The 16,899-nt window shown below is 43.6% G+C and overlaps 1 protein-coding gene across 2 annotated transcripts in view; it reads left to right on the top strand.

Moving 5' to 3' along the window:
- The window catches only part of rev3l (REV3 like, DNA directed polymerase zeta catalytic subunit), a 108,043-nt gene that overhangs the window by 85,001 nt on the left and 6,143 nt on the right, over nt 1–16,899 (top strand). The window contains exons 14-26 of one of the 2 annotated variants that reach the window (XM_039782867.1): nt 570–1,435; nt 1,961–2,046; nt 2,321–2,446; nt 3,540–3,732; nt 4,809–4,920; nt 5,939–6,054; nt 7,706–7,824; nt 8,781–8,899; nt 9,015–9,156; nt 10,430–10,674; nt 13,976–14,084; nt 14,726–14,932; nt 15,231–15,340. In XM_039782867.1, the coding sequence (XP_039638801.1) occupies nt 570–1,435; nt 1,961–2,046; nt 2,321–2,446; nt 3,540–3,732; nt 4,809–4,920; nt 5,939–6,054; nt 7,706–7,824; nt 8,781–8,899; nt 9,015–9,156; nt 10,430–10,674; nt 13,976–14,084; nt 14,726–14,932; nt 15,231–15,340 (2,550 nt within the window). Of the gene's footprint in view, nt 1–569; nt 1,436–1,960; nt 2,047–2,320; nt 2,447–3,539; nt 3,733–4,805; nt 4,921–5,938; nt 6,055–7,705; nt 7,825–8,780; nt 8,900–9,014; nt 9,157–10,429; nt 10,675–13,975; nt 14,085–14,725; nt 14,933–15,230; nt 15,341–16,899 lie in introns of both variants that reach the window. The other variant, XM_039782866.1, reaches the window with a different exon arrangement.

Below are 16,899 nucleotides of genomic sequence, written 5' to 3'. Positions count from 1 at the left end.
GCATGCATGTGCAGTTGGTGCTGCAGAGAAACGTAGCAATCTGCAAACAAAAGCCGTGAAGGAGAAGACTGCAAGCTAGTAAACAAGAATGTAAACAATTAAGCTTTCAAAATATGCCTTTAAAAAATAGCTTTGTAAATGTATTATGAGGAAGGTCATGCATTCAACAGTTTGTTAGACCTCTAGGAAACACACAATACACTGAATGCAAGGAACCTTTGTAGAAATTGCAGTATGGAAATGCTAAAGAAGTGTTCCAGAAGCAGTGTTGCCTTTTACTGCTCAGTACATATCTGGTCACACATCTTAAATAACCCAAATGAAGGGGATCCCTATAAAAAATATTAGAATGTCAAAATGGAAATTAATACATCTTAGCAGGGTTTGTTTTTTTTAACTTATTTTCAATCAGCTTAAAAAAACCAGTTTAAGTCTGGCTCGAATTAATCCTATCTGCAGGGCTTTAATTATTAAATAATGCATAGTTATCCACTTAAGTTGTAATGAATTGCAGCAATTAATGAAATGTGAATAAGTCAAATAACCCCTTTCCCATGTCTCCTTTCTAGGGAGGTTGGCGGCCGTAAGTTAATGGTGCGTACTAGGCTGGCTAAGGAGCTTGCGGAGTTCAGTGGAGACCTGTCTTTGGAGGGCCTGCATTTCTGGAAAACTGCCTTCTCTGCCATGACGCACCCTGCCATCAATATTACCTCATCTTCCCAAGCCCAGGGAGCAAGTAAAGAGCAGGCTGAGCTTCACCAGTCCTCAGCCAGTGACAAGAAGGTCATCCTTCTGCCCTGCAAAAACCCACCAAGCAGAGAGCGTGTGCAGCTGTGGCTGGAAGCCAGGAAACAGTACGAGAGTTTACAAAAAGGGCTGAGAAGGAGGGAGAGCCCACAGAGAACTGAGCAGCCAGCTGCTTCCAGCTGTCCATTAGTAAAGGTTGAGCTGGCGAAAAGACTATCCAGTATCAGGACCCAGAGGAGAAAGAAATGCAGTCTGTCTCTAATCATATCTCCCATGATGAATACAGGCTCTCATTGTAAATCCACAGAGGTGAGTCCAGTTTCAGATGAAGGCGGTGTGGATATTGAGCAGGAGGGTGGAGAAAAACATGACGATGATGATTATGATGATGAAACCACCTCTCCAGAGTCCCCAGAGCTGCCTACCTGGCAGCAGTCTTGCCAGTCCAGCCCCTTAGGGCCGGATTGGCTCCGTGAAAACAGGCAAAACTCTCCAGAACCACTGTCACTTCGGCACTCGGACTCCCCGGAGAGACTAGGGGACAATCTTAGTCCTTCGCTCCTCACTGTCAGTAACAAGGAAGAGGGGAGGACTAGTCCTCTCCTCCTTCACAGCACCCCCTTTTTAAGGAGGAGGCGGAGAAGCAAGGAAGAACTGGAGCCAGTGTGCAGCACGCCCATATCTGGGGGTAAGAAAACAAGCGTTCCATTTTGCCTGTAATCTGTATATGTTATCTGTAATTGAATGTAATAAGGCTGCATGCACGAAATGAGGAAAATATCTAACTGCGATTATTTTGACCGATATTGCGATTCCGATAGGATTAATGGTATTGTAATTTTCGGATCTTTATTCTCATTTTCATTGAAAAATATTAAAATTAAAATGATTCGTAGTGTGATTTATGCGAGGATCTGTATGAAAAAGATTTTTTTCTTTAGTCTGTAGGATATGATTTGTTGGCTGGGACGTATCTGTAGCACCACAATAATTCAGAATGGTTTGACACGTTTTGCCTTTAAGAAATATTGCAATTTGGATATTGCACTAGTCCATCTTGCGATTTCGATAAAATTGCGATTAATTGTGCAGGCCTAGAATGCATCATAGCTAACTTTTTCTTCTAATTATTTCTAATTCAGCCAAATCTTCTGCATGCAGTCCTGTTATAGATAGTCATCGTTACTCATCTTTGTTCTTATTCCTGCTGCAGAGGATGCCGTTTCTCAGAGACTCCAGCAGAGAAGGAGTAGCCAAGCGGACCCACTGAGAAGAGTGTTACTGACCACACAGATGAAGGTCAGACCACAAGTGTTGATTTTTTTTTAGACCTCTCACCACATCAAAGACCACAGTCCACCCTGGTTAGGGAAACAGCTTTAATGCCAGGGTCGAGCTGTGCACGGAGAGTGTCGTATGTACCTGATATTGTGCCACCAGTTTGTTGCCCTGAATTAAGTTGGTTCCTCTTCAGTTGTTTGAATTTGGCCTCAATTGGAGTTGCTGTTCATTTGATGTGCCTGTGTTGTCTTGTTCATTTAGATGTCTCTCATGTGCTCTTTGTCTTCCACAGAACCAGTTTGCTGCTTTGAATGTGCCAAAGAAAGAAAACTCTCAGATTGAAGGGCCCAGCATAGCCAACTCTTACGGCTTCAAAATCAGCATGCAAAACCTGCAGGATGCCAAAGCTCTGCATGAGGTGAGCTGGCCCAACCCTTTCTCTGAGTTTGTTTTTGTAAGGTTATATCGGTCAAATATTTAAGGTTGGAGTTAGATAGCGTTTAATTAAATGTGCTTATTGAATCTGAACCCTTAAAGGAACACGCCGACTTATTGGGACTTTAGCTTATCTAAATAGGTTCGTACAGTTTTTAGTGGCAGCCAAGATTTGTTCATTCACATGTTATTATTGTGCGCATAAAACAAAGTTGACATTAATTATGTTTATGACCTCTAACACATCATACATAAGAAATGAGTAGTATCAAACTCTGAATTAAAAAAACCTTTTAAATGCAATTACTGTATGTAACATTTCCCAATTTGGGATCAATACAAGTCTATCTAATCTAATCTAAAAGAAATCCCACAGATTTTTGCTGTTTGTGGACATGGATGTCCATCATTGTCTGTCTGATGACGCAATCAGTGTGGTATTGAGGTTCCCATGCTTTGACAAAAAAATCACTACGAAGGGGTTCCATGGTTTGAACAAGTTTGGGAACCACTGGCCCTATGGTCTGTTCACTTATTGGTAGAGTGGTAGTAGAGTTGTCTGGTTATTGGGGCCTTTAGAGAGCACAATAATAAGACAACAGCCAAAACTTCCATTTTAGGGCTCACAGAATTACCATTTCTTAGCAACAGCTGATTACAATCTTTTTGTTTGGAATGACCAGTGCTGGCCAAAAATCAGAAGTCTGCTACCTGAATGTTCTACATGGATCATTGCTAAAAACAAACAAACAAGGAAAGCAAAAGGGTTTGATCTGTTAGGTTCAAAGCAAATATGTTGCCATCTGGGAACCAGATCCGAAATGTTACAGGAAATCAGAAGCAAACCACAGCCATATAAGATGTAGACATATTTAGAATTAGTGAAGTTGAACTGTCCTGTGTTGATGTATAGGACCTGTAGTTGTGCTCCACTGCATCTTTGGTTTTGTAGAAGTTCTTTTCTTAGTTTAACAAACACCATTCCCCACAAAACAGTGCAAAAAGTCTAAAGATTAAGGCTTCAGATCAATTTTTTTCTTTTGACACAACATTGATTTTGTTCTTTTCTCCCTCAGGTCCAGTACCTTACACTGATGGCCATGGAGCTCCATGCAAGAACCCGACGGGACCTAGAGCCTGACCCCGAGTTTGACCCCATATGTGCCTTATTCTACTGCCTCAGTTCTGATGCTCCCCTGGCAGACATAGACAGCACCCAGCTGACGGGTGCCATCGTGGTGGACAAAGACCATCAAAGTTGTGACCCAGGTTAAAACTCACTTTAACATAGCACTTCTGAAAAGGAGGATGTTTTTACTTATGCCAGGATCAGACTACAGGATTTTTTTTATCTTTCACGACAGTCACTATGTCATACTAGACAGACTTATTGCCAAAGATCTTGCTGTGTCATGGACAGAAGAGTGGCCACACAAGTATGACACCGACCAGCCCCCAGACCTATAATCGTGTGCTGTCGTGAAGATCACGCGCAAGTTCATAGGTCGACCCTTTTGGTGGAGCAGCAGCCTCTCGAAAACTCACGAAAATCTTTTAAACTGACCGATTAGCAACTGCATAGCTTATTTCTCGCTTAAAATGTTTTCAGAAACACATTTCAGTGAACTATTTTCATAAAATAAGAGATTGTATTCCTGAACAAGCCGCCATTATGGTCTGTTTTGAAATCCGGGAGCCCCACATTTCGTCCAGTCAGGTTCAGCCATTGTGGTTGTAGGAGGGTGTAGCCCGTTTTCTTTGCTCGTCAGTGGTCAAAGTGAAGAGAACAGATAACTGCTACAGTAGTGGCGAGCCCACTAGCGTGCGATGATGGGAAGCGGGACGATCCCTGCTGTGAAAACAAAGCCTATACGGGCACTGTGTGTATCTTTCCCCCACCAGACAGCAGCAGTAGCGTATCTGCTTCTTTTCGCCATGTTTACATATGTTCGCCAGAGAGCGCTCTCTCTTCCTATTGGTCACTGTCAAGGAACACGTCGTAGAACATCTCACACTAGGCGGAAAAAGACAAAACATTCTGACATGCTAGACTTTCTGCGTCGTGGTCGTGAAGCGTCCCAGACATTAGATTGCTGATCTTTGATTATGTCACACTACAAGAGGTGAAGACACACATTTGTTGGACCAGACCCTCATTATCGGACACAACTTTGAACGTTTGTCTGCGACGTGTCTGTCGGGTCCAAATCAGGCTGAATTTGTGTAGTCTGATCCTGGCATAAGCCTGATACTAAGACTAAGCAGCAGCATTGTTTACATGGGTTCTTCATAGTCACTCGATCAGTGCCGATGTACAGTCAGGCTGATGAATCTGCCCCCAGCAGGTCACAGAGGAGCCGCGCCCCTGCTGGTCAGGTCGGGCGTCTCCGGGCTGCAGGTGACGTACGCCGCTGATGAGAAGGTGCTGTTTCAGGAGCTGATCGCCATCATGAGGAGGTATGTATGTTTGTTGGTACAGCTCCTTTTTACACTGCCCCTGCAGCACAATAATTGAATGGGTAGCTGCCGCTTTGTAACCCCCAATTTCCACCGGTTGCGGAACGTCTGGGGATCTGCTCCTGAACGTCTGCGGCGTCATTAGGTTTCCATTAAAGTCAGTGGGTGTGTTTCCACTGACTGCAGAACAGCTGCGTTCCGACTCCGTCCCAGCTCCGGTGGTCCGCAGCCCACCGGAGCAGATATGCAGAGCTTCTGTTTTTGCTGGACGCCGGAGAGCTCCGCAGCAATTCAGCACGCGGCAGATAGTGCAGGACAGGAAGTCGATCACAGAGACAAGGCAGATCATATTTCCCTGCACTACACCTTGAAAACAGCACATAGCTATTTCCCCTCTACTCCTCTGGAAGGAAACTAACTGGTGTTGGTGTTGTACCTGAATTCGCGAGATCTTGTGGGTCCTCGTGACTTCAGCTGTCAGTCATGGCCGCAGCCGTTGCGCAACAAATCTGGACCTGGTGGGTATTGATGGACGGAGGAGCACGCAGCCGACACACAGCGGAGCCGGTCCGCAGACGTTCTACATTCGGTGGAAATCCCGTTAGTCTCGCATTGCTGAACCTTACTCCACATATAAATTCTGGGATAGGAGAAAAAAAAACCCCGCTTTGAAATGATCGTCTTGGGCGGCGCTAAGCTCCAGGCACAGCGATGGTGCCACTGCCGAATATTCTCTAGGAGGAACTTGTTTTGGTGGAACATTTGCACCCTGCAAAAAGAAAACACCACATACAATATTAAATGAAGTTCACTGTATTACTGTACGATACAGTAATGTGGGGTATTTGGGGGGCTTTTCTGCCTTTAATTGATTGGACAGCTCAAATATGAAAGGGGAAAGACATGCAGGAAAGTGTTGCAGGTTGGATTCAAACCCTGGGCATCTGCGTCGATATATCTTATTATTTAAGTTGTGAAATACTAACCTAAACAACTGTATGTTGGTGTGTTCTCTCAGGTTTGACCCAGACATCCTGGTGGGGTACGAGGTGCAGATGCGTTCCTGGGGCTACCTCCTCCAGCGGGCTGCAGTGCTCGGAGTGGACCTGTGTCAGCAGCTGTCACGAGTGCCAGGTACAGCTGGGGCGGTTGCTCTTCTAGTAGTCACTGTGCAAGTGTAAGGAATCGATGAGAGTTTAAAGGTGATCTATTGTATGTCAAAGTATTGATTAGTGTGGGTAGGCAATTTTTCTTAAAAGAAATAATTCAATTCCATATTCAATTCAGTTTTATTTGTAGTGTCAAATCACAACAGGAGTTATCTCAGGACACGTTACAGATGGAGTAGGTCTAGACCACACTATTATTTACAAAGACCCAACAAATTCCCACGAGCAAACGTTGGGTGCGACAGTGGCGAGGAAAAACTTCCTTTTTACAGGCAGAAACCTGGGACAGAACGTGGCAATTCAGTCCGGCATATTATTAACCCGTTTTTAAAGCTACACTATTATATTTCAGCACCATCAAATTCTACATTTGGTTGCAGCTCATTGATGGTGTTCAGAAACTCACTTGTGAATTCTGTTGTGATTTAGGGGTACTTTCAGGCACTATAATTGTATTTTGTTGTGCTACCCTGTGTTGTAGATTGAGCTCACTGAAAAAGCACAGAGGTTGTACACAGACCTGTCCTGCAGAAGAACGCATGGTGGTCATTAAAAAAGCTGAACTTTTACCACAACACGAAGCAACTTCACATCATTCTGCAATGCACTGCGTTTTCCAATCCAATATGTGCACATTCCTGGTAGATACTATGTAAAGTGAACAGGATAAATTCTACTTTTTTTCAAAACTTTTAAACATCTTACCTGCTAAAAAAAAAAATTGTTCTAATGCTATGTTCTAATATAAATCTCTGTAAACTTTGTTGCCACCTGATAAGCCTTTAAACTCACATCTGTTGCTCAAACTAGGATGAACTAGTACCTGAAGCAACATGCTCCCCAAAAACTCATCCCCTTGTGTTTTAACATAGCGGGATTACTTTTTTGTGTGAACATAATGTAAAAGAATATCTGAGTGTATCCTCACATGAAATAGTCTCGTTGAGACGGTCGAGGTCCAACGGGGATGACAATGTAAGAAGCACCTGTAAACATTGTTTAAAAAAAAATATAGTTCTTCTAACTTTAGATGATCTTATGGTCTGTGGGGTACTTGGAAACAGAAGTTAGTCTTTCCCCCTTTAAGTGGCAGTGATTTAAACTATGACTAGCAGTCATGTGGTCTGACACAATACCTGCTAGACTTCACGTGTGGTCAAGGAATGTCCAATACAGCTTCCAAAGTAGAGGCTTCCAGGTTAAGCATCATCCTACACATAAGGTAACTACAATAATTTGTAGTTACCTGGATTGGGTAGAGAGATGGGGGACGACATGCAGCCAAGGGCCACGGGTCCGACTTGAACCTGGGCCGCTGCGGTAAGGACTGAGCCTTAGTACATGGGGCGCACGCTCAACCAGGTGAGCTGCCAGGGCGCCCCCGTATATTATTCTATTTTCATATTATATCAGACTGAAAGTGTGTTAGTGCACTTTTGTGTTTTTCTCTAGCAAGTGTTTGTTTTTGAGCAATTGTGTGTGTGTGTGTGTGTGTGTGTGTGTGTGTGTGTGTGTGTGTGTGTGTGTGTGTGTGTGTGTGTGTGTGTGTGTGTGTGTGTGTGTGTGTGTGTGTGTGTGTGTGTGTGTGTGTGTGTGTGTGTGTGTGTGTGTGTCAGGTGACTCCAAAGAGAACCGCTTTGCTGCAGAGAGGGATGAGTACGGCGCTGACACCATGTCTGAGATCAACATCATTGGACGCATCACCCTCAACCTGTGGAGGGTGATGAAGACTGAGGCAGGTGTCCCAGCATGACCCCACACACACACACACACACACACACACACACACACACACACGCTGTTGTCAGCCATCAAAACTCTTAGAGAGTCTCAGAGTGTTAGCTTGTGACCTACTTTCTCTCATTCCTCGAGTCTTTCAGGCAGGATTCTCTGTGTTTTCTGCTGCAGAGGGCATTTGTATTTTATATCCTTTTATTGAACTATGGGATCAAATCTTTGCATTACTTGCATGCATATTTGCCAATCCTTTCTTCAGCCTCAGGCTCTGAGCTCCGTTGCTTTTTGATCCAAAATGTTATTTTTCTCAAAGTATTTTTGCACAGGGAATCCTGTGAGATTGGCTGTTGTAACCAGTAGTTAAATGTATATGTAACCATATCACAGATGAGTGTGTGTGTGAAATGCAACAGTTGTCAAAAGAGTTTGGATGGTTTAGGGGAATTTCACCTAATTTCAGAGACATTTTATGATTTATCTCATTCATTTCTGGCCTTGTGGGGAGTCATGGGATTTGTGGAATATCAAGAAATAATGGTTTCCAACCGGCGAATCGTAACAATAAATAAAAGGATGTGAGGAATATATATATAAAATACTGGATATATAAAATACTGGATATTTTGACCTCCAGGAGCCTAAAGGTCCTTTAATTGAAACAGTCCAAAAAGGGAACAATGCTCTCACATTACATCTATTCAAAGACCATAACCTGTGATTATGGTCAGAAGTACATTTTAATTTTAAAAGGAAACTTAGGAACCTCTGTCATAACAGACTCAGCATTCTGCTCTAGAAGAGGAAAGGCAGGGCATTCTACAAGTTGTATGCTTTGTAGGACTGTACTACATACTATTTCAGTGTGTTCAGCTCTTTAGAACCGTTGAAAACGATAGACAACATCAACCAAGGAGTCTGACTGAGTTGAGGAAATGTTTAAATTTTTTCCTCCAGGCGGCGCTGAACAACTACACTTTTGAGAACGTGGCCTTCCATATCCTCCACCAGCGCTTCCCCCTGTACAGCCCCCGCACGCTGTCCGACTGGTTTGACCACAAGACCCACCTCTACAGGTGTGTGCCAATACCAAACACCTCATCAGAAATGTGAACACTACATATATACAGTATATATGAAAACAAACAATTGGCTTCTGAAAAGTGACTGAAACCTGTGTGTGGGTGTTAGGTGGAAGATGGTGGACCACTACGTGAGCCGTGTTCACGGCACCATGCAGCTGCTTCAGCAGCATGACATCATCGGCAGAACCAGCGAGCTGGCCCGAGTGTTCGGGATTCAGTTCTTTCACGTTCTGACCCGAGGATCACAGGTACCAACACGTACACATATTTGGGACACTCTGATTGGCCCACAGTTGTCTGCACTTGTAGCCTTAAAGCTATCAGAGGGATATGAATGGTTACCCTGGTGACGCTGGCCCAAGTGCTGGTAATGTTGATCAGCGACAGTTGAAAGGATCCCAGAGCCTTATGTTAAGGCTATATATATATATATAGCCTTAACATAAGGCTATATATATATATATATATATATATATATATATATATATATATAGCCTTATGTTAAGGCTATATATATATATATATATATATATAGCCTTATGTTAAGGCTATATATATATATATCCTTATGTTAAGGCTATATATATATATATCCTTATGTTAAGGCTATATATATATATATATATATATATATATACGTACATACATACGTACATAAAAGTATAAAAATAAATAATTCAACATAACACTAGACCTGTTTGAAAAGGGCTAGGTAGAAGTCCTAAGCTTATGAGGTCCCACCCCCAGTCTTTAACACTAAATTAAAAGACTGGGGGTCTAAAAGTCTTTAACTAAATCACAGTGAAACAAGATAAATCAGACAGACCATTTTAAACCATACAAAAACACTGGTCCAATTAACGTCCTACTTTACCTAGCTATTAAGATAAGGTAGAACTAAAAAAACAGGCAGCATCAACATCAGTGTGATTTTATTTATTTTTTTATTATTTTTTTTTTACTCCTTCCTCACCTCTGTACTTTTCACAAATCTTCTGTAACTTTTTTGTTAAATTGCAACCTATTTAACACTTGGTTTGATCGATTCGTTGCGACTATTCCACAAATATCTCAACAACTAAATGATGGATGCCAAGGATCAAGTGTAATCACTTTGGTGATCCTCTGACTTTTCATCAGGTCAACATTTAAATGTGTCCCATACTTTGGTTTGTAACATACACTACATACTGAACTAATGACATTCCCATTAGCCTCAGCTGTACTGTGTTTACTGTTAATTAGTTAATGTTAGCATGCTAACAGGCTAAACTAAGATGCATAGTAAACATTATATACCGGTAAGCATGTTAGTATTGTCATTGTGCACTTCATAGAAATAATTGATCAAGGAAGGCTTGTATCACGTGGACGCGCCGACAGTGTTGTTATTACTTAGAATTCCTCATGGGGGAGACAGAAACTACGCACTATTGCTTTAAAATGACACATGTCAGCACCTGCAAGTTAGACAAAAACACTTTCTAAAATATAAAATGTTTTTCATTTTTGTCCTCCCAGTACCGCGTAGAGTCCATGATGCTGCGTGTGGCCAAGCCGTTGAACTACATCCCTGTGACAGCCAGCGTGCAGCAGCGAGCCCAGCAGCGGGCGCCGCAGTGCATTCCTCTGGTGATGGAGCCGGAGTCGCGCTTCTACAGCAACTCAGTGGTTGTACTGGACTTCCAGTCGCTCTATCCCTCCATCGTCATCGCGTACAACTACTGCTACTCCACCTGCCTCGGCCACGTGGACAGCCTGGGAACGTAAGGACATGACAGGCCCACACACCGACAAGCGTGTACTCTGTCTTGGTTAGGTCGCATGTCTGCCAGGAAAGTCTCCTTCTAGTGCTCATTATTTTTACTGGAACAGACACACTGAGAGCTCTGCATGGTGTTCACAGCTCACAGCACTCACTGCAACTTGGGATATAGTTCAGTCTTTTTTTCACCAGGATTTACTGTAGTTGCATAGCAACAGCGGGAGCCATGAACACTTTTTTTTATTTATTTTTTTCCAACATTCATATGTCTGCTACTCCAAGGTAAAATGCCTGGCAGACTGACGCTGGCTTTATTCTCAGTAGAGTAGAAAGTTGGCAAATTATCCAAATCAACTGCAGTACCTCAGCTTTAATATTTATAATCATTTTCTTTTTGGGGCATTTTTAGGCCTTTTATTTGATAGGCTATATATCAATATATACACATGTATACACGATTCCGTGCGATACGATGAGATACGATTCAATCTGACAGATATGGTTAATGTACACACAATTAAAATAAACCAATTCTATGAAAGAAGCATTGGCGACCTTTAAATAAATGTTTTGTAAAAGGGACCAGGGAATAGTAAAGCTAGGACATGCTAATAGTATACTGTAACTTCAACTTTATCAGCTAGCCGCTTATAACCAAATAGCATCCACATCAGCTCCATGTTACATGATACATCCTCCTTGCTGATGTAATCTTAGAGACAGTAATTCAAACACAGGTCCACGTTACACAGCCATTGTGATCACTCCAATAATAATCATATACAGTATTACGTGAATATACACGTTAGCACAACAATACTGTTGTGATGTGGCATAGCATGTGGCATACAACATATAAACGTCAATATAAACTTTACACACCCAAATATCTATGCATAATTATATGAGTCTTCTCCCATGTTTATGAACACACACATGGATGGATGACTCACAGACCGCAGCTAGTACGTTTTACAATATCCACGATGTATTCCTCTCAGCCACTTTCACAACTAACTCCAAACACCAAACCTAGCAGTCGCCACATGTTTTTTCTGCAAACCCAAACAAAGGCACTGGTCGGCCGATCCCCGCCATCCCAAAATTGAACGACCAAGTCCTTAATTACACCAATGGTCAGGCTTTTTGTCTCCCTCACAAAAAAACACACACCCAACAGCATTGCGCAGCTTCGTTGAATTGACAGCAAAGCTTCAGTTAACTGATTCGAAACGTTAGAACCAGGCCATCGGCCAAATCTTGGTCCATTTAGACAGCTGCAGGGGTCCGTGTATCAATGTAGTTGTGTCTGTTGTAATACAACTGGATATTGATTTGTATAGGTGAAACTTTACACCACTATTAACATTTTCTACACTCTTGTGACCCTGTAAAATAAATAAGGGTCTACTTGTGATCTCAGCACAGGATGCGTGTATATATACATATCCACCAAAGAGGGATTTTCCGCTCTAAAAGTGTCATTATTTCCTTGGCATAGCTGTCAGAGGTGGAGCAGAGCGTTTTGCTTCATCAGGCGGATCTCGGCAGACCTCCGCTGCCCTGCTCCTCCGTGCACTAGCGCCACAGAGGAAAGCCATACGCTGTTCATCTAATACACTGCCATTACACGGAGCTGGATTAAAATCCGCAAATATATTTCTTTAAAGGTAGAATATGTAGTGATTATCGTTTTATTGTAAAGTGTTCAAAGTTGGCCCCTCCTCCATGGCTCAGAGCCAGAGAGAACGCAGCGGTGGTAGAGCGAGCTAGAGAGTGAATGAAGAGAGGGAGGGCCGTACAAAGCAGTGAATCAGAGGAATAAATCAATCTTTTCGGATTGGTTCACAGCGGTTGTGTTCTAAAAGACGTATAAAAACCCAGATCTCCCTGGGAAGGTGCCCCATTGCCGGATTTTGAGTGAATGCAGAGCCTTATCCTGTGTGTGTGTGTGTGTGTGTGTGTGTGTGTGTGTGTGTGTGTGTGTGTGTGTGTGTGTGTGTGTGTGTGTGTGTGTGTGTGTGTGTCATGTACACTTGTGCATCGATATAAGACGCTGAGGGACAGGGCGGTTGTTGGAAATTAAAACAGGCTGCACACTGTTATCAGTTGGTGGTTTCACACCCATGTGGGGCCCAAAGGCTCTTTGCTGACACCCATAAACGTCCCGCACTCACAAAGAAGAAAAGAGAAGATCCAGTCAGAGGGCAGGATCTCTGCAGATACAGACAGCATTGCATAGTATACCTTTTTTTTTTTTTTTTTAGGAAGTAAAACTGTCTAGTCATTTATAAAACAGTGAAGATTAGTCGGGAGACTAAATTGATAATGAAAATGGTCATTAGTTGCAGCCCTTTGCCCAATCCAGGTAGTGTAAATGGATCAGCGGCGACTTGCAGAGTGCTGTCACACCTGCTGCCATCCATTAGATCCATTAGCGTTACTTTAAGCCATTACTTTTACCTAACTGTTTTAACCGTTAGCTAACTACTTAAACCCTTAGCTATTTTAACCGTTTCTCCATTACTTTTGCTAATCTTTCAGTTTGATTGGGCTAGCTGTTTAGTTGTTAGGTTGTTATTTTTACCATTTAGTCATTACTTTTAGCAAAACGTCTGTGCTCACTTGCTAGCTAGTTTTCAGGCACTTTCACATACTGCAACATGTAGTGTTCAGGTGTTCCTTCATGTTATATGTGGATGTATTCTTTCGATCAAATCATAATTTCTATTTTTTTCTAATTATTTGAGCTACTCTACAATCTTACTATGTACCCCCTGGGGTACAAGTAGCCCTGGTTGGGAATCGCTGCTCTACGTGGCCGGTGGGGGTATTTCCTGCTTCGTTGTGGAACAAGTTCTGGTTATGCCCAAAGTTATCCAGTTTTTGGAACCTCGTCTGACATGTGGTGGAACCTGACCAAGTGTTGGCTGGATTTGGAGTACTGGGAGACGACAGTCCTCTTAGAGGGCTCACTTTCACAGTGGCAAGATTCCTACCCTTCTAGCGTGCAGAAGGGTAGGAATCTTTCACTATGTTGATCAAAGACGTAATGCAGCACCTAAAACTGGAAAAGCTCAGATTTACATAACGTGGTTCTGGTGAAACATTTCGTAAGACTTGGCAACCCTTCATTGATTATGTAGACGTTAGGCTATAAATACCCTCTTGGCTCTTAGCTTAACTCTTGGCTATGATAACTTATTGTAAGAACATTGTTGTTTGTGTATGTAAATGTAGAACTTCTTTTGTAATACTTCAAAATGAGAATGGCCTCTCATACACCTGTGTCTCTGTTTCAGGCCTGATGAGTTTAAGTTCGGCTGCACCTCCCTGCGGGTTCCTCCGGAGCTCCTCTACCAGCTCCGCAATGACATCACGGTGTCACCCAACGGCATAGCCTTCGTCAAGGTACGGCACCCTCTTCCTGCTGCTCTGAGGAGATTTTACCCAGCCCTTAGCGTTGTCCTGGAAAAAACACTTTGCCCAAGTATGACTCACCTCTGTGTGTCCTGCAGTGCAGCTTTATTACGGTTCATTAGCTGCTGTGGAGGCCAGGCATGTCTACGTCCTTCCATTCATTCTTTTCATTCATTCACTCATTGTTGCACACTCCCTGGCTCCAGTCCAGTCTCATTAACACACTCAGGGCCACAGCACAGTGAACACTGGTCATGTGTAATGAGGTGATTAGAAAGCACAGAAGGAACTCCGGTTTGGTCTGGATCGGATTTTGTTTCTCTGGTGCTGGATTTGGGCAAAACCTCACCTGGTTATGCTAAAGCTGGCTGCTAGTAGTTTTGTTGTGGACCGCTCTGTTGCTGTGCCCTAAATCTAAACTGCTCACCAAGCATACACAGTATGTGTTATGTATTCATAATCATAGTACAATAACTCAACATACTAACAGGAAATGATATACAATGCTTTAATCAAACTGCTGTGCCTGTGTGGTTTGTTTACAAAGTGAAAGAAAATGTTGGCCGCATGGGCCTTGAATTAAAAAAAAGCCCCGCTGCACCTGTGTTCATCTCGTCAATGTTGTTTGTCAGTCCTCAGTGCGTAAAGGGGTCCTGCCCAGCATGCTGGAGGAAATCCTGAACACGAGGATCATGGTGAAGCAGTCGATGAAAACGTACAAGCAGGACAAGGCTCTGATGAGGCTGCTGGACGCCCGGCAGCTCGGACTCAAGCTCATTGCCAACGTCACCTTCGGCTACACCGCCGCCAACTACTCTGGCCGCATGCCCAGCGTGGAGGTAAGCTCATGTCTGCACAGTGACCGTGAGCAAAAGGAAGGCTACCACATGCCTACCAAATTCTACCAAGCTTGGGATTAGAAAAGTCTTTCGACAAAGCAAAGACGAGGACAGCAGCTTTGTTTTCGTATCCCCCTATTTAAAGCTGGCTGTGGTTGGATTGAATCAATGAATAGATAGAACACCACATATTATCTACTTCATCTGTGTGAAACAGACATTTCTGCACAAACCATTGCATCCATATTTCTTATTTCTTGCGCCCCGGTATTTGTAACGTCGCCCCCGTCCTTTCCAGGTTGGAGACAGCATCGTCCACAAAGCCAGAGAGACCCTGGAGAGAGCCATCAAGCTGGTCAATGACACTAAGAAATGGGGAGCGCGTGTTGTCTACGGAGACACAGACAGGTAATCAGTCCCACCTTTTGGAAATCCACAGAGGCAGTGTTCAATCACCAAAGCAGCAGCAGGAACACAAGTAGTAAACGCTAATGATGAAACAAACGCATGTCAGCCGAAAGCCACAACTGTCTCACTTTAACGATTCAGTACGAAATAATCCAATAGTTCTCAGTGACACATATGTGATCAGACTTTCGCGAGTGACTCACAGGGCCTTCCGCTGTATCTGTTCTGTCACATGCGTAAGAAATGTAAATACAGTAGAAGTTTAAAAGCATTTGATCAAAGTTGACGGACAATGTTTCCCTGATGTTGAATGTTTAATGTTAAGATGCCGGCCATTTTTATCTGCCAGGAGAATTCACCTGTGTGTTTTTGTCGCTGCTGTTTACGTTCCTCCGGATGCAAACTCAAGAAATGCCCTCCACAGGATCACACTACTGTTTTTATTTTGGAGGTGTAGCATTAAGGTAGCCTGGAACTCGTGTTTCATTTGCTCTGGCAGACACGTGTGGCCCCGCAAACATTCAGACAGACAGAAACTGGACGGACCAATCACAGCCTTTTATCTCACATGGGGCAGGTTTAAGGCCCTGTTTACACGAATACGCTCGGTCAGGTGAAAACAACAAAATATTTTATCTGATGTGCCTTTCGTTTAGATGGCGACGGCGTATTTGGGGCTTTAAAACGCAAAAAAGGGAAACCACCCTCCAGAGTGGAAATCTTAAAAACGCTCCACTCTCGCGTTACTGTCTAAAGGGTAAAAACGGTGTGTGTGTGTGTGTGTGTGTGTGTGTGTGTGTGTGTGTGTGTGTGTGTGTGTGTGTGTGTGTGTGTATTGTTTGGAGCAATAACTCCACCTCCAACTAAATTGTCAGCTTTTCTTGTTCGCTTTGTGCTACTAGGGAGAGGAGAGGAAGGGAGGAGGAGGAGGAGAGGGAGACAAGTAGAAGGAAGGCGCGTGGACTTGGTTCTGTTGTGTGCTTCACACCACCACCTAGCTGCCTGGTGTGCATACTACATCACATTTCACACACTTTTGCGTCCCCATATGCACGCGGATTTCCCCCCCATAACACTCGTCTAAACGCGGAATAAAAAGTGAGAACGCAGCGCCACTTTTGCGTTCTCTCTTCAGATCGTTTCCGTCTAAACCTAGCCTAAGATGATGGCTGACAGAGGAGCATCATGCTTGATCGTAGTCTGCATCCCCAGTTCATTCACTTGCCTCCCTTCGTCTTAGTCCGTCCCACCGAAGAGGCACGGGGGAGACCCAAGGAAATCCCGGGAGGAGAGAGCCAACGAGCTAATGTGTTTTTTCACAAATTCGTCGGCTGCTCTCGTGTTTCCTCGGCTATAGCTCCTCGTTGATCCCTCCGCGATGCTCGCTCCTCGGGGCAGGAATAAGAGCTTGAGGCAGCCTTCACGGAGGAGGGACAGAACCACTTCCGGTTCAGCCGAGGAGATATCAAATGAGGGACATGGGATGTATCTGTGGCTCCTCAGAGATCCCTCCTCGGGCTTCGGGGCAGGATTAAGAGCTCTGAGACGGCCTTCACCAA

This window comes from Perca fluviatilis, chromosome 18 (genome assembly GCF_010015445.1).
Source record: "Perca fluviatilis chromosome 18, GENO_Pfluv_1.0, whole genome shotgun sequence".
NCBI lineage: Eukaryota > Metazoa > Chordata > Actinopteri > Perciformes > Percidae > Perca > Perca fluviatilis.
This window is presented reverse-complemented; position numbering and strand designations above follow the sequence as displayed.